Source organism: Asterias rubens, chromosome 15, assembly GCF_902459465.1.
Source record: "Asterias rubens chromosome 15, eAstRub1.3, whole genome shotgun sequence".
In the NCBI taxonomy this organism is placed as follows: domain Eukaryota; kingdom Metazoa; phylum Echinodermata; class Asteroidea; order Forcipulatida; family Asteriidae; genus Asterias; species Asterias rubens.
Genome location: NC_047076.1, coordinates 6,466,934 through 6,492,727, shown reverse-complemented (window position 1 = coordinate 6,492,727; position 25,794 = coordinate 6,466,934). Strand labels below are relative to the sequence as shown.

At 39.1% G+C, this 25,794-nt stretch overlaps 2 protein-coding genes across 3 annotated transcripts in view; one reads left to right on the top strand and one right to left on the bottom strand.

Moving 5' to 3' along the window:
- Positions 1-318: 318 nt before the first annotated feature.
- Positions 319-5,275, bottom strand: LOC117300061 (coenzyme Q-binding protein COQ10 homolog B, mitochondrial-like). The gene is made up of 5 exons (XM_033783734.1): positions 5,108-5,275; positions 4,241-4,426; positions 2,869-3,061; positions 1,925-2,026; positions 319-957 (listed from the first exon to the last, which is right to left on the bottom strand). Exons 1-5 carry the CDS (start codon positions 5,161-5,163, stop codon positions 796-798), a joined length of 699 nt encoding a protein of 232 aa, XP_033639625.1. The 5' UTR covers positions 5,164-5,275; the 3' UTR covers positions 319-795.
- A 1,039-nt stretch (positions 5,276-6,314) lies between these two features.
- Positions 6,315-25,794, top strand: part of LOC117299805 (splicing factor 3B subunit 1-like) — a 39,704-nt gene continuing 20,224 nt past the window's right edge. Inside the window, exons 1-17 of one of the 2 annotated variants that reach the window (XM_033783328.1) lie at positions 6,315-6,364; positions 8,768-8,967; positions 10,163-10,255; positions 10,920-11,037; positions 14,078-14,151; positions 15,144-15,323; positions 16,230-16,485; positions 16,906-17,121; positions 17,784-17,902; positions 18,762-18,959; positions 19,458-19,739; positions 20,073-20,430; positions 20,840-20,985; positions 21,953-22,099; positions 23,289-23,414; positions 24,069-24,290; positions 25,283-25,465. In XM_033783328.1, the coding sequence (XP_033639219.1) occupies positions 6,337-6,364; positions 8,768-8,967; positions 10,163-10,255; positions 10,920-11,037; positions 14,078-14,151; positions 15,144-15,323; positions 16,230-16,485; positions 16,906-17,121; positions 17,784-17,902; positions 18,762-18,959; positions 19,458-19,739; positions 20,073-20,430; positions 20,840-20,985; positions 21,953-22,099; positions 23,289-23,414; positions 24,069-24,290; positions 25,283-25,465 (2,946 nt within the window). In that variant the 5' untranslated portion in view covers positions 6,315-6,336. Of the gene's footprint in view, positions 6,365-8,767; positions 8,968-10,162; positions 10,256-10,919; positions 11,038-11,890; positions 11,979-14,077; positions 14,152-15,143; positions 15,324-16,229; positions 16,486-16,905; positions 17,122-17,783; positions 17,903-18,761; positions 18,960-19,457; positions 19,740-20,072; positions 20,431-20,839; positions 20,986-21,952; positions 22,100-23,288; positions 23,415-24,068; positions 24,291-25,282; positions 25,466-25,794 lie in introns of those variants that run through there. The other variant, XM_033783329.1, reaches the window with a different exon arrangement.

Below are 25,794 nucleotides of genomic sequence, written 5' to 3'. Positions count from 1 at the left end.
TTCTCACTTGGTGTATTCCAACATATGCATAAAATAACAAATCTTTAAAAAATTGCAATTGGTCATCAAAGTTGCATAAGAATGTTGAAAGAAAACACACCCTTGTTGAACAAATTTGTGTTTTCAGATGCCTAATTGAAAGGCTTTAGGCCTTTTTTATTTGAGTGAGGAATAACCAGAGTCAGGCCTGATACTTCACGGAGGCAACAGAGGCGATTGCCTCCGTTGCCCCTTGCCATTGCCTTGGTGCCCTTGAAATGCTCCAGTAGAAATTTACAATTTCCTCATAGAGTGCCCTTTGTCAAAGAGAAAATGCCTTGGTGCCCTTGCCCTTTCAAAAACGAAGCATACAGCCCTGGCAGACTCTCACAATGTTTTATACCATCATCAGCTCCCCATAAGCCTTTTTCAGATTTGGCGGGCACTTTGTTAATACAACACTATACGATTTGTGGGTTAACACCCAAACCACACTCCTATCACGCCAGCCAAACCTCAAAAGGGCTTATTGCTTGAATGTTACCAAGTAAGTTTTATGTCAACAATTATTTTCACCATTTTAATTACCAATAGTGTCCAGTGCCTTTAAATAGATGCCTTCAAACTTCTGCAGTAACTATCAGATCACTGAAAAGGCATCTTTCAGTTGCTGCTGACCACAGCTGTGACACTTAAAATAGTTCAGTCTGACACTAATTAATTTATTGAATAAAAAATACTAGATATAAATATCTGAGGTTACTGAAATATTAGTATTTATTTCTGGCTAGTAAAGTGAAGTTGTGGTATTGTTCGTCATGATGAATACCTCAGATGATCGGACCTGGCTATGACGGCCTGCGGACCATGGATCTTCTCTGCCCGCTTCTCAAACGCCTTCACCATTTTCTTCACGACCTCATCGAAGAAGATAGTGGAGAGATGGGAGTGGAGAACGGAACGAAACTCAAAGGACACCTGTATATCAGACATAAATCATTCAATGAAACTTTACAACTTAAAGACACTGGACACTATTGGTAATTGTCAAAGAACAGTCTTCTCACTTGGTGTATCTCAACATATGCATAAAATAACAAACCGGTGAAAATTTGAGCTTGATTGGTCGTCGGAGTTGCGAGATAACTATGAAAGAAAGAAACACCCTTATCACACAAAGTTGTGTGCTTTCAGATGCTTGATTTCGAGACCTCAAATTCTAAACTTGAGGTCTCGAACTCAAATTCGTGGAAAATTCATTCTTTCTCGAAAACTACGTCACTTCAGAGGGAGCCGTTTCTCACAATGTTTTATACCATCAACCTCAGAAGGTTTTATGCTAATAATTATTTTGAGTAGTTACCAATAGTGTCCACTGCCTTTAACTTTCCATTTTATACCATGCCCAGTTCGTAGCAGAGGGTTTCCCCACAAATGTACCCTCTAAAATTGTCTAAAAATTCCCAGAACACAATGAAGACACTTAATGAAGAGGGGGGGGGGGGGGGAGGGGGGGGTTTACACAATGTCACTTACAAACATGTATTGACCCATTTCACCTGACGTCATCATCAGAAAAATCTTGAATGCGCCATACAGGTGGGCAATTTCACTGTGCGCTTTCTATGCATAGAGTATGCTGTGCGTTATGCAGTGAAGTGCGCATTTTAAGCGACGTGGCGTTAATACACGTAAACCTAACTGCCCACCAACATGGTGAGCGTGGCATCAGTCGCCGCTTGTGACGCGCGTGCAAGGGGTCAATACTGTTCAATGTGCACAAACTGTGAATATTTACACCAATTTCTTTCTTGGTGGCAGCCAACATTACCGTGGTGGTTTCACTACGTAAAATTAGGTACTGAAACAAACTAATGTCTATTTTTGCAGGCCATGAGATAAGGCCCCTTTTTACTAGACATTAGTGGACAGGAAGTGTACTTACAGAGAAGTCGATGGTGCATGTGTTTGGCTTGTACGGGATACCAGGCCCAAACCTCCATATTGTCACTAGGTGGTTAAACATCTTCCCATCTGTACAGACAGACTGCAATCAAATAAATATGCATATAACAAATTACTTCTTATCTCACAAAAGTAATTTGTGAGTTAAATTTAGGAAGTGTATGGTACAATGACTTGCTTTTGTGACCTAAATTGGAATTTCTTGGGCTACACCAGGCTTGATGCTTTGGTTTTAAATGGGGCAAGGGCACCAGGGTGCTTTCTCCTTGAGGGCACATCTATTAGGAAACTAAATTTCTACATGACATTTCAAGGGGCACCAAGGCGATGACTGACAAGGGGTCGATTTCACAAAGAGTTACTTAGAGCTTGTCCTAGGAGATATTAAAACACTTATGGCTAGTCCTAAGTTAAGACAAGTAACTCATCCTAAATCTAGATGATAAGATTAGTCTTTAACTCTTTGTGAAATTCACCTCTAGGGCAATGGAATGGTTTGCCTCTGTCGCTGCCGTGAAGTATCAGGCCCACCACAGACTGTCTCTGCCAGACCTGATATTACAAGGTCATGGCCTCTAAAGCCCTGGTTTTGGCATTGGTTCCCCCTACAAAAGTACCCCAAATCACCGTAGGCTTTAAGATTTTCAAATGGCCTTGCCCTCTCGTTTATGAAATTCCAGGCCTAGCCTAGAGACAGTTGCTATATTTATGTCACATGGTTAGAGACAAGATTTTGAGAAAAGAGAAGGCAGACACCCATACACAATTCGTAACTATTGTGTATGGCACAATAGGCTGTACCTGTCTGGAGGGTCCTAAACAAAATCTTGCCTTGAACCATGTGACATTGCAACACTCTTCTCTATTCTGACACAAGGGCTTTGAGTCGGGGTTGGGGGATAGAACATTAGTGCATTAACTTACTTTAACAAGGTTAGGTTTGACGACGGTTACTGTGGAGGTGTACCTCTCGACAAGGGGTGGAAACCCAACCTCTAAACCTGCCTTGAAGTGACCAGCTTTTCTGGATTTGATGACCGATTGCAAACACCATGGCACAAACTCATGGTACTTGTCCACGGAGCTGACAACATCGTACATATCGTCCATGGAAAACCTAATGCGAAGAAAATCAACAGTTAGTGTTTTTTTTTGTTTTACTGCGCTAGATTCAGGGCTTGAATCTTACACTGAACCACAGGCCTGAGACCATTGGCGTTAGTGTCAGGCCAGTAAACTTCTGACCAGACAAGTCCAGCAGTCTTGTGTTTTACGATTGAATAACAAGATCTATAAATTGTGAAATATCTTGAACAGAAACAGATTTTGTTCAAATGTTGACCTTGAGTCTGGAAAATACTTTTCAATTCTGTTGAGTATTGAAGTGTACCTAATATAAAATTAAAAAACAAGACGAGATCAATCTTCTGTTGTCTTAGTACATAACTGTTCAAATTAAAACAGTTGAACTGAGTCAGGACTCAGGAAGTTTTTTTCCATTTTGATTCTGTTCTTGTACACAAATTTCTGCTCCAGTAAAAAATGTTGAGCTACGAGCACATAGAGCCCATCAGTCTTAAGGATCCCCAAACCCCAAACTTTAGCTAGGGCTGTTCTTAAAGGCAGTGGACACTATTGGTAATGTCTCAAAATCATTATTAGCATAAAACCTTTCTTGGTGATGAGTAATGGATGGGGAGAGGTTGATGGTATAAAACATTGTGAGAAACGGCACCCTCTCAAGTGCCATAGTTTTCGAGAAAGAAGTAATTTTCCACGAATTTGATTTTGAGACCTCATACTTAGAACTTGAGGTCTCAAAATCAACCATCTAAACACAAACACTTTCGTGTGACAAGGGTGTTTTTTTCTTTCATTCATATCTCACAAGTTAGATGACCGATTGAGCTCAAATTTTCACAGGTTCGTTATTTTATGCATATGTTGAGATACACCAACTGTGAAGGCTAGTCTTTGACAATTACCAATAGTGTCCACTGCCTTTATTAAGAGTTTTTGAGTTTATCCATGGAGGAAGAACCCCTCCATGGTTTATCCTAGTCAGTGTAGGCGTTTTACAATTTGAATCCTTGTATATAGCTGGTCTGGTAATTATTGTCTCTAAAGTGTATTGTCTCTAAATAAAGTGTGTATTGTAACTTTTTCAAACTGTAAAGTACATTGAGGAATCTGTGATCCAAAATGTGCTATGCTGTTTTATTATTACAAAAAATACAACTATTATTTATATTATTATTATACCGATTATGGCAGCTACATTTTAAAAGAACTTTACCCAACTATTCTCCTCTCTGAGTATTCCTTCCTTTTATCGAGGAGTGAGAGAAATGACCGTGATGGTACATGATAAATTATGTTTGTTGGCAGGACATCTGCAGGCCTGATGTCATGTCTTTTCCATGTTAAAGTCTGTGTGTGTTGGTGGGATGGGGTACTTTGGGTGGCTAAGCTTCTGCACAATCTGAAAAAATAAAAATAAAATAAAAAATATAAGTTTATAACAGGTTTAAGATATTTGCATAGTTTTTATTATCAAAATTTAACACTATTTTAGAATTTAGCATCTGTCATACTTGTGTTGTGGACAAGTGGTTAAATGTGTGTCGCAGTGCCAGTGATAGCCTTCTGACTCTCTTCGCAATTCTGCCCTGAGTCCTGCGTCGCTGGCAGTATTCTCGCGAGACTGTTGGCCCCCGTGAGACTTAGCTACTGCTCTCATGACTTATTTATAGGCCGAGTCTGAAACAGCGGCTTTATTGGCTACAACTACGGCTTGATCAGCACGTCTGTCAGCAGTGCTGAAGAATAGGCAGACATGGACATGATGGACCGAGTTTACTTCGGACCGAGTTGACCATGTTGACTCGGACCGAGTTGACCATGTTGACTCGGACCGAGTCGACTGGTACCCGAGAGGAAATAGTAAAGGGTACAGGTCAAACAAACCCAATTTTCATCACGTTTTCAACAACAATAAGATTACAAATTTTAAATTAAGTGACGAGATGTATCATCCTGATGTTTGTTATAAATAAAAATAAAAAATAAATTAAATCATTCAAAAACACGAAAGAGTGTGCATGATGATGATGATGACCCCCGGCCTGATGACACCGGTTACCAAAACAAAAAATCTACTTACATAAATAAAGATCTGTTTGAAGATCTAAGATTCAAACATGTTAATAAGCACGTCATATCATTGATAATGTGAGTCTTCCGACATTTACTCTATTTTAGCGCCCTATTTCGTCCAAAGATTTGATACAATTTGTTGCTACACTGCCTTCCTTTCGTCACTCAACACCGGTTCGCAATGAGAATTTCTTTTTCTGTGACAGCAGTGGTTTAGGTTATACTCAGACGTAATACTTTTCCGTCATGTGAAAACAAACCATAGCTACACTATTTACGTCATAGGTGAAATTACGGTCAAGGTGAAAAATATATGGCAAGCAAAGTGAAAATAAAACTGGCCTCTTTTTCGGGAAACTGAAGTTCTGTTAGAGCGGGGAGGGAAAATAGACTTCCTCCATGGCATGTGTTGAGTCATGATGATTGAGTCTAAAAACAAGAAAAAAGCTTGCCTTCTTCAGTATTTACTATGCGTTTACTTTATTGTATTTGAACAAAGAAAATGTACTAGAGTGGGATTAACCAGGTTTTTTTTTTTTTTTTGTGGGGAGGTGGGGGTGGGGTGGTGGTGACAGTCAGCATGTCACACAGCAATTAAATTTTCAACATGGGTATCTGTATCTGTATCTGTATCTGTCGGATACTGAAACAAATTCTCTTCAGAGGGTGGTGGCAAGAGTGGACAAAAATTAGTGGTAGCTCCCATGAAAGTGTTCATTTAGAGTTCATCTAGTCTTGAATAAGCAAAATTTGTAACAGGTATTGGTTAAAGGGCAGTGAATGAAATTTATGACGATTTCCTAGTGAGAGTTTGGGTTCCCTGTGGTTTGAGTTTGGTTTCCCTGTGGTTTGATTTTGTTTCCCCTGTGGGTATAGATCCCCTAGCAGGGAGATTCTGGCATAAATGGTGTGCATGCCACAAAATTTGTCTGATGATAGCGCCGCTCTTTTGAATCCTCTTCCTTCAGCCCATGTTAATTTCCCATATGGACGTCAGATTTCCCTGGGATACTGGCATGTCAATTTGAAAGTTGCAGGCTCAAACCTCGCTTAAGTCAAGGTTTCTTTGTTCTTTGAAGTCAACTATGAGTTCCATGTTTGGAAATATTATATTCAATGGTTGGAAATATATTTTGTTAAAAGTTCTGTGTTGTTACAAGTGGCGTGCAATACAATATTGCCTGATCGATCGAGTACCAACGAAGCAGCGAAAATCGTCGAGCAAACGCAATCAAGATGGCGGCCCCTCAGCAAACGAGAGAAGGTTCGAAACTTGTGTTAATTAATTGTCTAAATTTACCTAAAAGAAACCGAAATAAATCATTATTAGCTATCACTTTGAAGCTCTTAATGTAGTAGATCATAATTATTACGAATATTTTGCAAACATGTTTGGTAAAGGCAGTCTGCTTTGGTTTGTTTGCAAGCACTGCTGTGTTTTTTTCGGGGACCAATTTGTTTACAATTTTACACATGTGCAATGGCGGAGAATTCGTGTCATGATGTATAACACTGAGTGTAATTTTCGAGAAATTCTAAAGGAAGATTTTCGTACGTAGCCAGCACCTTTTCCATCACTTTTACCAAAGAAATATCTCATTTGAGTAATGAAACTTCTTAATTGATATCATTTATTATAATTTTCCCAGCAATTCTTTATTCTTTAATTTTCTATTTTAGTATTTGTTGTGAAGTTATTAATTATTGTATTTTATATAACACCCAAGCAGATCCTTGCCATTTGATTGGAGGATTGTCCGTCACGTGATAGCAAATAAAAGTACCATTGCACGCTGAGTCACTCACCGTGCTTTTTCGTTCCATCCGAAAAGTACATTGCACGCTGCCAGCGTGCAATGGTACTTTTCGGATGGAACAAAAAAGCTGAGTAAAACATCACTGCGTGCGCGTTGTCTTTGGTAACGCAGCTAGCAAGGCATATTAGTAAAATTACTAGCATTCAACTTCTACAATTAAAAATTGGAGGCCTACGCTTTGTTTGTTTTGAAAGTTGTATCTTTCAATCAAAATGACAAAGATCTACTTGGATGTTATATTAAACAAATAATGAATGTTTTTCATTCGTGCAATGGTGCGAATATGTTCATTCGTTGAAAGCTGGAATGTTCCATTCAACTCGGCTCCGCCTCGTTGAATAGAACATTCCATCTTTCAACTCATGAACATATTTGCACCATTGCACTCATAAACATTCATTATGTGTATAATATTTTAGTATATTTTGTATTTCTGTCAATATATGACATAGCACATATTGTTTTTTGGTCGGATTTTAGTAGGACCATTATTTATAAATTGTACTGTGTCAGTTGTCATGTCATTGTTGACATCACAAACTTTATGCTTGCATAAACAATTTTTTTGTTGTATTATTACAATGAATAGACTAGTCATTAGAGCAATTCAAATTTTTGCATACAAACTTGAACTATAAGTATAACTACACTTGTGAATATTGATAAAACCGTGTTTTTCCTGTTTTTAAGGATTGCGCTCACAATATTCAACTTCTTTGTAAACCCAAGTTAAGTTAATAATTAAATCAAACAATGCTTATTCAGACCACAATCAATGACAATGTTTTCACTGAATACCGGACAAACTTGTCACCTTGCAAACTCGGCATCTTGCAATCTCGGCACCCACTCGGCACCAAGAATGTCGGCACCATACAAACTCCGGCCTTTTATTGACTAACAAACTCGGCACCAAGCAAAAATAACCTCGATCTCGAAGAGTCAAGTGGTTAAAATAAAGTAACGTACTTGTAATTACACAATAAAAAGGGTTTGATAATTAGTAGCTTTGTAAACGCTGTTCATGGCAAAATCACTAGTTATGGGAGTTGATAAGAATTCCGAACTTTCGGGAAAATTTGGGCCCACAGGAAAATTACCGAGGCGCCGCACCGAGTTCAGTCTACAATTTTTTTTGCGTCCATGTCGGTGCAATTTTTTTTATGATTTTGGCTTTGAACATTTTTAAAAAGGGTTTGTTTTCAATAGTTTTTAATGAAATTTTGCTTTTAACAGAGCGTGGTTTGCCGAAAGGCACCGGCCGTGACAGTTCTGTGCGTGAAAGATCAAAGATCGTTTGTATTTGTGCACATGATCCTTTCAGTGTTATTTTTTCCGTCCCGTGCTATAACGTCGCTTTCTGGTAAATTGTACGATAATTAAAATAACCGTTATAATAACTTATAACAGAATCAAACTTTTTATGGGACTGGGGGGCTGAAAATCACAGTGTGAAAATCGAACTTTTTCAACAGGGTGCCGAGTTTGTATTTGTACATGTGCTGAGTTTGTGGGTGCCGAGTTTGCAAGGTGCCGAGGTTGTAAGTGCCGAGATTGCAAGGTGCCGAGTTTGCAAGGTGCCGAAGTGACCGGTACCCTTTTCACCATATAGAGCAATCACTCATTAACTTTATACAATTGGCACGTGATGATGAGTGGACCAGTCAGAACTCGACTCTCGGTCATGAATATGTATGAGGTATATGTATCTATGAGTTACTAAAAATGAGCAACTGGATTCTATCACTGAAGTTGTCATGTTTAACCTCTTTGTAATGCTGTTCAGGTCAATACTATTCGTTACAAACAATTACTAATTATTTGTTTTTCTTTCTTGCATGTATACGCAGATATTGAGCGCCAGATTCAAGAGATACAAAATCGCACAGCAACACTGCGTCAAACCGACGAGCCTCCACCAGCCAATGGGAAGGATGAGCAGGCCGGCTTTGCTGAGACGGGGCACTTTGACCGAGACATCTATGATAAAAGCGTACACAGTCGATATGAGGGCTATGATTACTCCATTGCTGCCAATGAAGCAGATGAGGTAAAACGATATACATGTAGAGTGGGATTGCATTTGAAGTTTTTTTTGTCCATGGGTTCCAGCAAGCATGTGATTTAATTTATTAGTTTGTGGTATCACAACATCCTCGTTCTCAAAGGTTGATCAACATCGCCGCGCCATTTTTTTCCCGGGTTACGTAAACGGCCAATAAAGGATGATCTCAATCTTACAGCTACAGTCCATCCGGGAAACATAAAAAATATAACGAGTCGCTTACCTCACCTTAAAACATGGTAAAAATGGGTTTTCTCCAGAACGCTCCAAGCCAAATTTCTGAAAAACATGGGGTCAAACAAACCCGCGGGATAAAGGAATTGTGATGTCAGTGGTGGCTATTTGGTGTGGAAATGCCATAGCTAGAGAACTGTGTTCAAAACCAATAGGGGAAATTCGTCACTGGCGTCCAGGGTCATTATAAAAGATAAGCCGTTTTTGACTCTCGGCTGAAAAAGCCGCGCGGCCGGGTGCATTTTTGAGGAGAGATATTTATTACTAAATGCAAATTTTGAGAGTAAAATGGTTATTAACCGGTATCTGCGATGTCTATTTGGCCAGAAAAAGGTATTAGTTGACATATTGAGATCATCCTTTATTGGCTCTTTAATTGTTTTCATTTCTAAATGTGCAAGCAGGTTACTTTCAGTTGATAGGCTATTTATTTATTTCTTTTAAACTGTGTTATTGAAGAATGAAAGGCGAATGTCAAGCTTACCTCGAATTTGATGAGCTTTGTACAGTCCTGGAACTTCATCTTTGAAAGGGCAGTGGAATTTTTTTTTTTTTAATGGGCATATTGTCATTTTTAAATTGCTACGGGCAATTGCATTGGAAAAATATTTGAGGGGGCATTAAGGCTTAGACCAGGGCCAAATAACATTGAGCTGCTTCTAGGCAGAACATTTTGCTCAATCACTTGCTTTTAGGCAAACAAAATTAGCAGGCTAACGATCACAGACGATACATATGGTTCTGGCATGGAGGTTCCTCCTTCATGGTTCTGGTGAGCACAGTTGTTTTGGGTTTGTTTGCTTATTTACGCAGCCTTATGAAGGTTGGCCCAGGGCAACAGAGGTCATGGCCTACATGTACCTCCATGTACTGCTTGAAAGTTCACTTAGAAAGAAAAAAAAACGAATGCCCCATACTATTTATTTAAACTTATGATATTTTACAGGATGAAGACGACTACAGTAATAATTCGTTGATGAACAAAAACACTTACACAGCTCCAGCATCGCTCTTCAGTGAAGCTCAGGAATCTGCTAAGGTATGTACAGCCGTCAAAGGGTCTAACCCTGTTTTAAAGGGTCCAATTTCTAGTCCTATGTCACTAGTATACACATATTGACTGGCAATGAGGTAACTAGTGTCAGCTATTCCCCCGAGGAAATTTGAGTGACCAGAAGAGGGACCTATTTCCCGAGGCCGTACACTAGTTACCGAATTATGCCAGTCAATGTGTGTTTTATAACACAGCTCGGTCTTAAATGTGAAATAAGAACAGAAATCTGGAAAAGAAAGGAAGATTTGTAGTTGCCGTTCACGGTTCAAGTCAAGAGAGGGCGCTGTAACCAGCCATTATTTTCAAAGACTAGTGCCCGCTCGGGAACTAATTCCCGCAAAACACATGCGCGCGATCCAAGATGCATTGCGGCATAAAATTTGCCGCAGGCACAATAGTAAAATTCACACTGAAAGGATTGAAGGATTGTGTTTCATAAGTAAACTTGGTTGTGATTAGTTGTGAGCAACATAATTGGTTCACCAAACGGGTAACCAAGACTATTTTTGTAGTGGTCGTGGCAGCAGGATTAGATGAATAGTTTAAAAAGGGTAGTCGCGACTCGACTTAGCGATCAATAGTGGGGAGTGTTTAATTATTATTGTTGCTGAGTTACATATTATCATTTAAATCCATCTTTTTTGTGCAGGACTATGATCCCTTTGCTGGCAACCGAGCCGCCAGGATTGCAGAACGTGAAGATGAATACCGCGCCAGAAGGAGAATGATGATCATCTCACCGGCAAGACACGACCCCTTCGCCGACGGTAAGATAGTTTGGACTTTGTTTTTGAACAAGTTTCAATATTTATTCTTCACTTTGTTAATACTTAAAAATGTAGTATTATGTGTGATATATTTTGGGGGACCAATTCAAATTCCCCGAAGTGCTCCTTCATTTGAACACATTGTGATTATCTTTTCGATAAAGCCAGTTTTTATTTGGCAGATAGAAAAAAGGGGCCTGAAATTATGTTAGTCTGAGAGGCCCTTTCATTTGTTTTTGGTAACGATGCATGCAGAGTTAATACTATGAATGGGTGTGTTCAGTTTTCTCAGCAAAAACATCTCTATCAAAATACATGACTTCTAAGTCAAGAAATAGGAAGGTAACCGATGGAAGTAAAATATAAAATAATATGAAATCAAAAATCCAAGAGATGTCAGTGGGCTTTGATGCCTGTGTTGGTTTTGGGTTATTCAAAGTGATTCAAACAGGAACCAGACTGCTGGGTGCTTTGATCCTGCACTGGTTTCATGCCCATGGGTGTTTTAGCCCAAGAGGTACATGTATATGGGTAACATTGTTACGCCACGTTTCTAGACCTCATCATTGTGGAAACAAATTTCAGTTGCTTGTACCCTTGGTTTCTTTTTCGGCGAAAGGCAAATTTCAATTTGGAACTCTTGCTTTAAAGAGAAAACTAAACAAATAGATATGCATGGGGATCCACATTCTCTTGGATTTGATTGACTTCTGGTTTTTATTTTTTTTTTCGGTCTGGCTGCTATGGAGCACCACCTAGTGGTAATGTTTGTCAAGTCTGTCCCCCTAATAAAATAAAAACCAATGAGACCATCAATGCACGGTCCTGCTTAATAATATCACTACTTGAAAAGATTGACTTGTAGGAAAGCAAGAAGTGGCGGGATTCCATGGTTGCGCCAAGCCAACCAGCACCGGACGCTGAACCGTACGTATATATGGGTAATGACAACAGCACAGGAAGTATAAACCCAAGATCCTGTTGCAGATAAACTTTTAAGTGACTTTTAAAAGCACAGTCTTGTTATTTTTAAAAACTGTATTGGTAGTTCTGTTCATTTATTTTTCGTCAGAATATTTGGACTTCTTGTAGGCTGTCAGACGCTTATTTTGTAGATTTGAAATGAATTTGAGTGGACACTGTTTACTGTTTTTGCTGGGACACTTCTTAGGCCTGTATGCTTCAATTTTGAAAGGGCAAGGGTACCAAACTGTAAATTTCTACTGGAGCATTTCAAGGGCACTAAGGCAATGACCGGGGGCAGATAGGCAATCCCCTCCGAGCCTCCGTGAAGTATCAGGCCTTGAATTTAACTTTTGTACCCAAATTTACGCTTCATGGGCTTCTACGACCGGTAGATGCCCATGATGCGTAAAAACTGAACTAACAATAAATTCACAGAGGTTTATTATCTTCATGCCCCTGGTCATTGCCTCGTGCCCTTTGAAGCCATCTTGCATAAGTTTTTATTTCCTTCATAGAAGTTCCCTTTGCTAAGGAAAAACGTACTTGTCCTTTGCAAGAGCATTAAGTATCGGTCCTGGGGGCCAACCCCAGTAATGGCAGCAAACAGTATCTGACAGGATTCATGTACAACTGGAACAAATTTTACTTCTTGCAAAGTTCTCAATGTACAACAATTTCTGAAGAAAAACTTCCATCTAAAACAATGCATGAGTTGAGAAATTTCATATTATGTAAGATTCTTACTGAGTTATAGTTTTCACTGATTTGTAAGTTTCACTGATTTGTAAGTTTTTGTCTAATGCACATTGTCATGTGGCTTTACGTTTACAATGGTGTTAAAAGTGTTCAAGAAGTTTGAATATTTTGCAGTGTTTTTATTGTATCTTTGGCAACACCACGGTGTTTGAATCAAAAGATTCTGTGTGTAAAGATTCTCTTGAATTCTATAAACCTGTCTTAAATACACTTTTTGTATAATAATTTGAGTCATACCTGTAATGTTTATTAGTTTGAGAAATGTTTGACTTCAACAAGGAGTGTTTATATTTGTTAACAAATTCATTGATGATTTGTTCTATTTTGAAGTTGTTACAGGTTTGACGATCATCTTCCGCCTATTAAAAAAATTTGGACGGTTCTCACGCTTTTTGCTTGAGTTCAATCTTTGAAAGGATTTGGCCGAACCCGAAGGACAAAAATTTGAGGCGCATTCTTGGCTGTCAATAAATGCTGATTGTTTGGTGCATGATTCTGATTTGCAATTGATTTTTGACTGATAAATCAGCAGATTTTTAGTAAAAATAGCCTTACACAAAAACTTGTTGATTGTACACCATGCTTAGGGTGCAAGGGCTGCCATTCACATTTAGGTACTATTTCTTTTATCAAGGAATAGGTAAAAAACAACATGCCTGATGTTTTTTTTTTCAATCTTGACCAAAATATCTGTATAAAAAAAAACATACTCAGAATTTGCTGTTTTTGGTACTGCTGCTAAGTATAGGACTTGAAGTGACCTCAAATCATACGGGGCACGCTCGACGGTCTCAAGGTTAAGATATCTGCTTCAGGATGCAGGGGTCGTGGGTTCGAATCTCCTTCTGGAGTAGCCCCTAGAATCCTTTTTCCCTGGACGGAGTACTTGGACAGTCCTGTATACTAAGTGCTCATTGCACAAGGGGAACAATTTTTATGGTATTTTATTATCCTTGATGCAATTGTTATCATAGACTGAAGCACTTTGTGGGAGGCTGGAAAGTTTTTAGTATGAATGCCTTTCGGGTGATGTCGACTCATGTTCTTAAAGTACTACTTGTTACATTTAAGATGTCAGTTAAATTCTTACTTGGATCTGAAAATTTGTTGACAGGAACTGTTTTTAAGGGAGGCTCCATGTGGGTATTTCTGCAAGTTTCCGGACCTAATCATGTGTTCAAAACAATTAGCATTTAAGGCAGCCTAGTTGCAATCAACGAGAAACAGTTCTCAAAAAAATAAATGTATTGTTCGTTTTAATATTGACCGCTTTCTGTTTCTCTTTTCCTCTTTGTGACTATTCAATCTCATACTACAGGAGGGAAAACCCCCGATCCCGGAGAGAGAACGTATGTTGACATCCGCAAAGAGCAGTCCATGACCAAAGAACAGGTAAGAGTCTTTGATAAATCTCTGGCTAGCGGGTGATTCATTTCATTCAATGGTTTATTAAAAATCTGTTCAATTCACTGCCAGCAGCAGGATTACATGAAAAGTTACATGTACATAGTTAAAAATTTGGAGTAAAACATTACATTACTATTTAAAATTGCCTAAATCTTGCACAGAAAAACTAAGAGGGAGAAGTACTGTACACTCTTATAGGGAGGAGAACAGTTACTTAAAATTAATTAATTAAACATCAGAGAAAAACATTACTATCAAAATTTAAATGGCGTAAAAACTATTACACTCAAAAACGGAGATTATTTAGAAAACTTTTCACTCTCAATGGGAGGGATTTAAAGTCAATCTAAAGGACCGCAGTCAGGGACCAATCCACTTCATGCACCAAAAATAAATCAGAGGCACTGATTCAAATGTGAGTTGCTTTACTTCAACTACATGTATCAAAAAGCTGGTGTTCTGAATGAGGTTTGTTTCCAGGTTGTATCTTAAACTTGGATGTGATCCCTGGCTATAAGGAAGTTACAGTATGTTTGGTTTCTGACTTAGACCCTGAACAAAGATATTCTCAAAATAAGGAGACCATTAACATAGCTAGGTACCTCAGTTGTTAGATAGACTGCATGTTAATCTTGAGGTCGCAGATTCATCTCCCGCTCTAGTTGGTTTGTCCTTGTTCCACACAAAATTAAATTGTTCAAGATTTACCCAGTCAGTTTCCCTAGTGGTTTTAAAACTTGAGTTATTTTATACTAGATTTTTTTTAAATCTTGAGCTTGGTGCATAGGTCTAGTGAAGCCCTGCTAGAATGTCTAATGACTATCTCATTTATTAAATTGTTTTGTAGTAATAGAGAAAGAAAGTATTCAGGTGGGCAGTTGTTAAAAACCTTAAGAAGACTTTGGGGTTTCAGATTTTATCAAGTGTTAATTGAGTAAAACTCGTCTTGTACTTCTTTAACTTCTTTCTGATGCCAGGCTGGCCTTCGGCTGCAAATGGTGGAGAAAGCCAAGAAGGGTGAACTTGTAGAGGTATCAAAACCTGTCGCTAAGCCTGCGACAAAACGTCGACGCTGGGATCAAGTGGGAGAGGAAACACCCGGTGCCACACCCGGTGCCACGCCCAAGAAGAGAGCAAGCACATGGGAACAGGCCGAGGTAAATATATAGACTGTTGTTGTTTATTTCGTATGTCCCCCCCCCCCCCCCCCCCCACTATTGGTGTAGTGTCATGTTGAAACGTTTTTCCAGCCGATTTAAGTTCTTGAGTGGATTTCACAAAGAGTTAGATTAGCCTTAGTTCAAACTTAGCATAAAGTTTTTAACAACTCCTAGGACGAGTCAAAAGCTAGGACTATCCTTGTGAAATCACCCATTGGTTCAGGCAGACTATTGGTTTGGATCCCAGCCCACCCCTCCATGACTAATAGCTTGTTTAGTGAGACTGTCAACAATTCACAACTAAAGATGGGAGTCTAATTAAAAAGACTGAATAGCGTTTAATAGAAACACAGCTCTGTGCTGCATACACTCTATGGACATTTCTTGTCCTGTTCATTTTAGCAAAAAGAATTCTTCAATGATGTAAAAAAACACTGCGAGGCAAGTCCCTGCATTGTATTAACTTCTTGTGTTCTAAGGTCTACACTTTGTATGTAAACGCTTAAACAAGAAAACAATGAAGAATAGGCATTTATCCTTGTGTTTCTTGTACACAGCAAGTCCTTTCACTTGCATGCTTACTCAGGCTTCGGAGCTACAGCGTCCTCATTTTTAATTCTCATTAAATATTCTATACAAGTTATTAAGAAATTCATAAAATAAAAAAAACAATTTCAAGAGAAATGTGCACTAAGTTTTTAGCAGTGTTTAACCTTGTGCATCGAGTCTGTTTTGAGATGAATGTAATATTCTACCTCCTATTTAGCCCTCCTGGCTCTTGTTTTGCTTTTGTAGTAGCCTTGTAACTTGAGCGGCTTGCAGATCAGGGGAAATTTAAATGCTTATTTTTTCTTTTAAACATTGCAACAATGAATAAATAAGTTGATTACTTCATCTCGACAGCAACAAGCCTCCACGCCATCCATCAGCCGTTGGGACGAAACCCCAGGCAGGGCAAAGGGTAGCGAGACCCCCGGAGCTACCCCCAGCGCCAGCACCCGCGTCTGGGAGAACACCCCGGCCCATTTGACCCCGGGTCACGTCACCCCGGGCCACGCCACCCCTGGTCATGCCACACCGGGTCACGCCACCCCGGGGCACAGTGCAACACCGAGTGCTCGTAGGAACAGATGGGATGAAACGCCTAGAACCGAAAGAGGTACGTGATGTTTTTTCCTCTGTGGTGTTTTTGTTTTTATAGTAGCTCAAACAACTTTCAAAAGAGTGACTGTTGAAGTTATTAACATCAAACATCTCAAAAACTCTTGCATCTTAGATATGTTTGTTTTCATTGACAGTTGAAACGTCTCTAAATCGTGCATCAAGAAATCTCTTATTCTCTTTAATCACTTTCACTCGCAGAAAACTGGTTGACGAGTGAAACGGCAAACTTAAACTGACAGATGCTGGCTTGTCAGTAAAAAAGTTAAGGCCAAACCGTGGATTGTGTTTAAAGTTGCATATTTACCCACAAACCCACTGACAATGAGATACAGAAGTTGTGTATGGAGCCTTTTTTTGCATGTGAAATAGTATTGACGTTTTTAATAAAGTTGAGTTCATTTGGTATTTTATTCAGAAACACCCGGACATGGCAGTGGATGGGCTGAGACCCCTCGTACTGATCGTGGTGGAGATGCCCCGTCTGAGACCCCTACGCCTGGCAGCAAGCGCCGGTCTCGATGGGACGAAACTCCAGCGGGTAGTCAGACACCCAGTGCTACGCCCATTGTAGGTAACACGGCTACGCCGATGGGTCAGAAGGCCATGGTGATGCAGACACCCTCACAGACAGGTAAGTGGAGTTATCGATATGCACATGTAGTAATGTGGTTTGTAAACAGATATTTAAAGTGTATAGCCCTAAAATTTGAACCCAGGAAGCATTACTGTAGGTAATGTTTCTCAGATTGTGTATTCATATTACTCCTGGGTTGTTTGGCGATACCTCAAAAACCCAACCATCTTTTGAAATTAAATGTTCTCGTGTTTTATTGGATGCATCTACTTTTCCACAGTTCCGAAAACCAAAGGTATATTTAGCCTTTGAAGGGTGCAAGTTTTTGGCCATGACATGTATCCCTACTCACTGTGAATGAAGATGTATGTAATATAATTTTTCTGTAGAAGTTTGAGCTTCATTAGTCATGAAGTTTGAGAAAAAAAGTGAAAATCACTGAGCAATGCTTTCAGGAGAGTTGCTTTATAATACAATGTACATGCTTAAATACCGTTTTCTTTTGAGTCAAACAATTATTTTTGTGACAGTGTTTTACTCATTTTCTCAAAAACTATAGCACCTCAGCAAGTAATAATTTAAGGGAAGCTTTCTACCATCATCATCTTCCAAACCATGTTAGTTTAATGTCAATCTGTAGACATTGTGTTTTGTGTCGTTCAAAAAGTACCCAAACCCTTTAACCCGTTAACAAATTGGTCTTCCGTTTTCTCTTGCAGCCTTGAGGATGATGACTCCTGAGCAGCTTCAAGCCTGGAGATGGGAGAAGGAGATTGATGAAAGAAACCGTCCGCTGCCGGATGATGAGTTGGACTCCATGTTTCCTGAAGGATACAAGGTAAGATATTAACTCCTCCATCATCTCATAGCTGGGCCCAATTTGACAACCTAAAGAATGTGGAGTACAGTGATATAAACCCCTTGCATATGATATGTATGACCATCAATTTCTCAATTGCCACCTTTAAAGAGGCAAAAGAAGGCAGCGTATTGGACGATAGGTGTTTAATAGATATTTAATTTGCATCAGGGATAAAGAATATTCATTTTGTTTTTTACCCATATTTCCCAATCACTGTATACTCGGTGCTTACCCCGAGTTCTGTGAAAAAAATCACAGGCATGATTACTCGGGTCGGATTATAACCCACGAACTTTGCAATTCTAGAGCAGAACCCGGGTAAGTACTGAGTATACAGTGCGAACACACATCTATGTATGTGGGTAAAAACCAAAATGAATATGATAGATGTTCTTGGTCTATAAAAACGTGCGTGTCACTTCAGCGTACCAGTAGCGTTGCACTTTATTCAAGAGTCTTTTTATACAAATTTGTACAATTCTTTAAGGAAAGTCTACTTAAATGAGGGTTAGATGAAGAATGTAGAGGTGGTTTCAAGTAAACTCAATACTTATCTTGGGGAAGTTTGCTAAGTGGTTTTTTCCGCTGCCTTTCACCTCGGGGGACCAGGGTTCAAATCTTACCTCAGACCAGAGCCTTGCATTTGGATAGTGTTTTCAGTTCCTACCTGGTTGCGTGGGTTTTCCCCCGTTAGAGGTTTTCCTCCCGCATCTAAAGTTGAACATTCCTTCTTTGTTTTACTATCTGCCCTGTCATTGGCTGTTGTATGTGTAATAAATAAATAAATAAAATCTCAATTGTTATGATAATTTAACTTAATTCCTTTTTTTGTTAGGTGCTTCAACCCCCAGCAGGATATGTACCCATCCGCACCCCAGCTCGTAAGCTGACCTCCACCCCTACGCCCATGGGTGGCCTGAGTGGGTTCCACATGCAGTCTGATGATAAGACAGTTGACCCCGGCCTGGCCCAGCCACCCGGTAACCTCCCGTTCCTTAAACCGGACGATGCCCAGTACTTCGGCAAGTTGCTGGTAAGTAAAAGTTGTCGGGGCGTCGTAAATGAGTCTTATCCTCAACTAATAGTGAAAAGAGTTCAGGGTCTCTTATCGGCTTAAACTTTTCCAGATGCACACATAGACCTAAAGGCCCTGAGATACAAATTTTTATTGCAATGTTCAAGCTGTTCAGATAGAATGGTTTTGTACTTATGTGACAAAATACAAACAGGTTGTAACAAAGACCGAGAACTGACCCAGAACAAAGATATTGGCAAAATAGGGCACCATTTGCTTGCGATGGAGATTTATTTTCTTGGGGGAAACAGTGATTTTTGTACTTTTTTTAAAAACTACATCACTTTTATGAGTATATATAATAAGCTTTACTCACAAAACTTCTTGTGTCACTCTCTGTGGACTCATAAAACTGGTGTTCCTATTTCTGAGGTTTCAATGAATTCAGGTATAGGATCAATAGACTGTCAAATATATTGAGTTTGAAAAAGAGATCTTTTTTAATGTCTTTCTTAGAATGATGTTGACGAGACCACCTTGAGTGCTGAGGAGCAGAAAGAGCGCCGCATCATGAAGTTACTCCTGAAAATCAAGAACGGCACGCCGCCAATGCGCAAAGCTGCCCTGCGTCAGATCACAGACAAGGCCAGGGAGTTCAACGCTGGGCCGCTCTTCAATCAGATTCTGCCGCTGCTGATGTCTCCGACGCTCGAAGATCAAGAGCGCCATCTGTTGGTGAAAGTTATCGATCGCATTCTGTACAAGTTGGATGACTTGGTGCGGCCGTATGTGCACAAGGTAAGACTTGGGAGAAAGTTTGAGATGGGTTTGGGCGAACTCATCAGCTGGTGAAACTAAAGGATATGCAAGTCCTTGGTTTTAAAGTAAGATATGATTTAATTGAGCTATAATTCATAACTCATATAAAAGCATTAACTAGTTTACATAAGCCAAATAAAATTCTTGAAAGATGTGATTGTTTTGAGAAGTGCCAGAGGTGAGATGCGTCTCAAAATTTTGAAGATAGCACTTTGTTCTTCTTTACATTCTCCTGACGACTAATGAGCACATTTTGCAAAACGTTGAAGTAGCAGAAAACTGACAACCCCCAATTATTTTTTTCTTTTACAGATTCTTGTCGTCATTGAACCACTTCTGATCGACGAGGATTATTACGCCCGTGTTGAGGGCCGCGAAATCATCTCCAACCTGGCCAAGGCGGCCGGTCTGGCCACCATGATCTCCACCATGCGTCCCGACATTGACAATTTGGACGAGTACGTGCGTAACACGACTGCGCGTGCATTCGCCGTGGTGGCGTCGGCGCTAGGTATCCCGTCTCTGCTGCCCTTCTTGAAGGCCGTGTGCAAGAGCAAGAAGTCGTGGCAGGCTAGACACACTGGAATTAAGATCGTGCAGCAGATCGCCATCCTGATGGGCTGTGCCATCCTGCCGCATCTCAGAAATCTTGTGGAGATCATCGAGCATGGTAAGATTCAAAGAAACAGATCCAACATTTGTCGGGATTTTCTCAAAAAAAGTTTCTTTACCGTGGTTAGCATTCCAACAGGTGAAACTTACCAGCGCCTGCATTTGGATTACTTATGTGGGTAAACTAAACTGACACAAACGATGAAACTTACCGCATCTCTAAAAAACAACAACAAGAGGGCGCTATTGCAGTGACCTTTTACCCGCAATGAGTGCAACAGAGCTTCCATGTAAACAATCATGTGGTCAAGGTTGTGTGTCGATGTTAACTAGGAGGGAAAATTCCTGGGCTGTCCACATAAAATTGTAAAGTTACCCATTTGCTCGGTAAGTCAACTGGAATAAGGCTTGTGATGTAAATTATTGTTGTTGTTGACATTGTTGTTATTGTTGTTGTTGACTTTCAGGACTTGTTGATGAGCAGCAGAAGGTGCGTACAATCACAGCTTTGGCCTTGGCCGCTCTGGCTGAAGCAGCCACACCCTACGGTATCGAGTCCTTTGATAGTGTGCTCAAACCGCTGTGGAAGGGTATCAGGCAGCATAGAGGAAAGGTATGCAATCAATAAACATAGATGTTAAATATTTCTATATTTGTATATTTGATGATTGTTGGATATTTCTTTCCTAAATCATTGGCTATTTCTCACTGATATCAGTTGATATTTCTTTCCTGATATTATTGGATAGTTTTTTACCTAAACATTGGATATTTTTTATGTCTACTTATTGGGTTGTTTTCACCAAAGTGTTAAAGGGAAGGTACACGTTTGGTAATTACTCAAAACAAATATTCACTTAAAAACTGACTTGGTAACGAGCAATGGAGAGCTGCTGATAGTATAAAACATTGTAAGAAACGGCTCCCTCTGAAGTAGCCTATATTTTGAGAAAGAGGTAATTTCTAAAAATAAAAAAAATAAAAAGACTTCTAGCCAGAGGTCTTTTATTCCTATCTGAAAGCACACAAATGCGTCCAACATGGGTGTTTTTTTTCTCTCATCATTTTTTCGCAATTTCGATGACCAATTTAGCTCAAATTTTCACAGGCTTGTTATTTGATGCTTATGTTGGGATACACCAAGTGAGAAGACTGGTCTTTGGCAATTACCAAACGTGTACCTTCCCTTTAAATATCTTACCTATATTGATGATATTATTTACCTAAACTTTGGACATTTCTTACCTGTATCATTGATATTCTAACCTATGCTTTGGATATTTCTTACCTATATCATTGATATTATTACGTATACTTAAGATATTTCTTTCCTGTTTTGTTGATATTTCTTCTCTGGATTTTTCTGCCTATGTCATTGATATTTCTTACCTACTTGTATACTTATTTTTACCTACACGTATATCATTGATATTCCTTAACTGTACTTTTAGTATTTCTTACCTATATTATTTATATTCTTACATATATCATTGATGTTCTTACCTATACTTACTATATCAATGATGTTTCTTACCTTTGCTTTGGATAGTTCTCACCTATATCATTGTTATTTCCTGCAGGGTTTGGCTGCTTTCCTGAAGGCCATTGGTTACCTAATCCCTCTGATGGACCCAGAGTATGCCAATTACTACACTAGGGAAGTCATGTTGATCCTCATCCGTGAGTTCCAGTCTCCCGATGAGGAAATGAAGAAGATTGTACTCAAGGTAAGTTTGTCTTGTTCCCTGTGTTCAACACCAATTCTGGATAGTACGTTAAATGGGGGATCAGACTAATTTTGTCCTTACAGCCTCGGTCTGGTTACATTGATGTGACGATGAGAAAAACAAAATGAGAAACAACTTTCTACACGGTGAATGTTTCATTTGACCGGGGACTAAGAGAAAGTTGAGCTCATTTGTCTTTTGGTACCAATTAAAGGTATTGGACACGTTTGGTAATTTACTTAAAACAATTGTTAGCATAAAAACTTACTTAGTAACGAGCAATGGGGAGATGTTAGTAAAAAACAATGTGAGAAACGGCTCCCTCGGATGTAGTGTAGTTTTTGTTTTGTAGTATAATTTCTCACTAACCTCAGCTGAGGTCTCGAATTCAAGGCATCTGAAAGCACACAGCTTGTGCGACAAGGGTTGTTTTTTCCGTTATTTATTCTCTCGCAACTTTGACGACCAATTGAGTTCAAATATTCACAGGTTTGTTATTTTATATATATGGTGAGATACACCAAGTGAGAAAACTGGTCTTTGACAAAATTGTCATTTACCAAAGGTGTCCATGCCTTTAAGTTAGTTTGCTTTGATACTCAACACAAACGCAATATGATTACCAGACTAAAAGACTCTTTTTTAAAATTTTTGTGTTAAAATATTTTATTGATGACACTTTTAATTAATGAGGTTTGTTTATCCAATCAATCGTTAAAGGCAGTGGACACTATTGGTAATTGTCAAAGACTAGCCTTCACAGTTGGTGTATCTCAACATAAGCATAAAATAACAAACCTGTGAAAATTTGAGCTCAATCGGTCATCGAACTTGCGAGATAATAATGAAAGAAAAAAACACCCTTGTCACAAGAAGTTGTGTGCGTTTAGATGATGCGTTGTGTGCGTTGATTTCGAGACCTCAAGTATTAAATCTGAGGTCTCGAAATCAAATTCGTGGAAAATTACTTCTTTCTCTAAAACTATGGCACTTCAGAGGGAGCCGTTTCTCACAAAGTTTTATACCATCGCCCTCTCCCCATTACTCGTCACCAAGAAAGGTTTTATGGCAATAATTATTTTGAGCAATTACCAATAGTGTCCACTGCCTTTAAATACAAGACCACCGGACTTGTGGTTCCCAACCCTGCTGAGGACAGACTCTAATGATTTCTATTTCTCCTTTGCAGGTGGTGAAACAGTGTTGCGCAACCGATGGTGTTGAGGCACAGTACATCAGAGATGAAGTGTTGCCGTCGTTCTTTAAACATTTCTGGCAGCACCGGATGGCACTGGACAGACGTAACTACAGACAGGTAAAAACAGATTTGAGAAATTAGATTGTTATGACATGTTTTTTATGCCATCCGATTGAAATAAGGATATCTTTGGAATGCCTTTATCAATTATCCCGATTCTTTCACCATTATAAAGGTAAATCAAAGCCACATTCTCTGTGGCTAGGTTAAAAAACATCTTATAAAAAGTTCCTTATTTTCCAGTATGTAATAAAGTTTCAAAACACTCTTCTACTTTAAGCTTTTTTGCATATTTTTTTCATTGTCATTTTCTCCAGTAGTTTGTTCGTCTCTCTGTCTGTCGGGCTGGCTGTTTGTTTCGTCTTTGTATTTTCCTAAGCATGTACCTTTGTTTATGTATTTCGTTATGTAAAGGCGAGTTGGTACAAGCTACCTGGCATATTTTTTACCTTGTCTCCATGCGCTTTCTGCTAGTTTATTCTTTGTCTGTCGTTTATATATATATGCATTGCTATATAGTTCTGTAATTTGTGGAAATGTGTTTGTGGAAATAAATGTGAATTAAATTTTTTTTCCCACTCCCCTGTACAATACTACTGGGCGTACACTTTCATTTTCACACACAACCCACATTGCCATACAGACACTGATTTCCGACCCCTTACCCCCGAATTCACTTTTTTCTCATCTTTGAAAACATTAAATTTACAGTTGGTGGACACAACAGTGGAGCTGGCCAACAAGGTGGGAGCAGCGGAGATCGTGGGACGCATCGTGGATGACCTGAAGGACGAAGCGGAGCAGTACCGTAAGATGGTGATGGAGACCATTGAGAAGATCATGGGTAACCTGGGAGCGGCAGACATCGACTCACGCCTTGAAGAGCAGCTGATTGACGGTATCCTGTACGCCTTCCAGGAGCAGACCACAGAGGTAAACACAGTGATTGATTATAGATTTATACTTTATTGATTATCAGTAAAAGGTTAACACTGTGATTGATTATAGGTTCATAATAATAATAATAATAATGATAATAATAATAATAACGGGGTCTTATTGAGCGCACAAATCCACAAATGTGCTCAGGGCGCTATTACACAAAAAAATTCAAACAAAAATAACAAAGAACAGATTAAATACTATTGATTATCTTTTAAAGGTAAACACAATGATTGATTATTGATTTATCCATTATTGATTATCAGAAAAAATAAACACAGTGATTGATTATGGATTTTATCTTTTATTGATTATTAGTAAAAGGTAAACACAGTGATTGATTATAGAATTATCCTTTATTGATTATCTCTTAAAATGTACCTCAGGAATGTGATTTCCCCTTTTTTAACAAGATTTTTTTTTTTTTTTAAATAATAGATCAAATTCATAAGAACATGAAGATAAAACCATATGGAACTCCTCAGATTGCAGAGTAGGGCGTTTAAAAAAAAAGATAAATGTATGTAAGGAAGGTTCGCGTTCACAAGCTTTCACGCTGTGCACTCGTAGGACAGGTTTTTTTTTCAACAGCCTATCACATCTCTGGTACCTACATTTGCTATCATCGGCCTGTGCATGCAGTTTGCCGCACATGAAAGTGTGATATTCATGATAGTGTGAATAATAACCCCAGACTCGAGCTGTGGTGTTTCTGTTCAGCAGAGTATGGGTTCGAGTCCCAGTCGTGACACTTTTGTTCTTAAGCAAAACACTTTACCATTATTGCTGCGTCCTTTGGATATGTATACCATAGGTCGTACATGTTTGATGGATGATGCTTTTTGAGTACATAAAATTGATGGTACAGGTACAACCTCTACACTGTTTTAAATTTGCAAACATTGAGCCAAGTTTTAATAGAAAATCAAAATAATAAATGCTGATTTTGTAGTAACTTTTGTTTTTACCCTTTGGAAATTCAGGACTCTGTGATGTTGAACGGCTTCGGCACCGTAGTGAACGCCCTAGGTAAGCGCGTCAAGCCGTACTTGCCGCAGATCTGTGGTACAATCCTTTGGAGGTTGAACAACAAGGCTGCCAAGGTGCGCCAGCAGGCGGCAGACCTCATCTCTAGAATTGCCGTCGTCATGAGAACATGTCAGGAGGTAAGATTCAAGGAACCCTGTTTTTTTTCTTCTCTTTTCATTGAATTGTAATTTGCATCGGAGATTAAGAACATTAATTGAAAATTTTGTTTTTACCCTTTACCGATGTTTGTTGGCACGGTATACATTCCCAGTGTTCTCCATATACTTTTTTTTTAGGAGGGCGGCAGCATGACGTAATCAAAATGGCGCCCGTCAATATGACATAATCAAAATGGCGCCCATTTTTATATGATGTCATCAGATGTGAAATCAACAAATGCTTGAGAAAAACTTTTTCTTAAAAATAATGTTATGACGTTCATCCCACCCCGCCCGACGACGCTACC

Coding starts and splice junctions, on each gene's coding strand:
- LOC117300061 (XM_033783734.1), bottom strand. CDS start 5,163: ATGACGTGCTTATTAACATGTTTGAATCTTAGATCTTCAAACAGATCT. Junction 2,027..2,868: donor TCAAACCTAACCTTGTTAAA/GTAAGTTAATGC, acceptor ATTTGATTGCAG/TCTGTCTGTACAGATGGGAA. Junction 958..1,924: donor CATGCACCATCGACTTCTCT/GTAAGTACACTT, acceptor TCTGATATACAG/GTGTCCTTTGAGTTTCGTTC.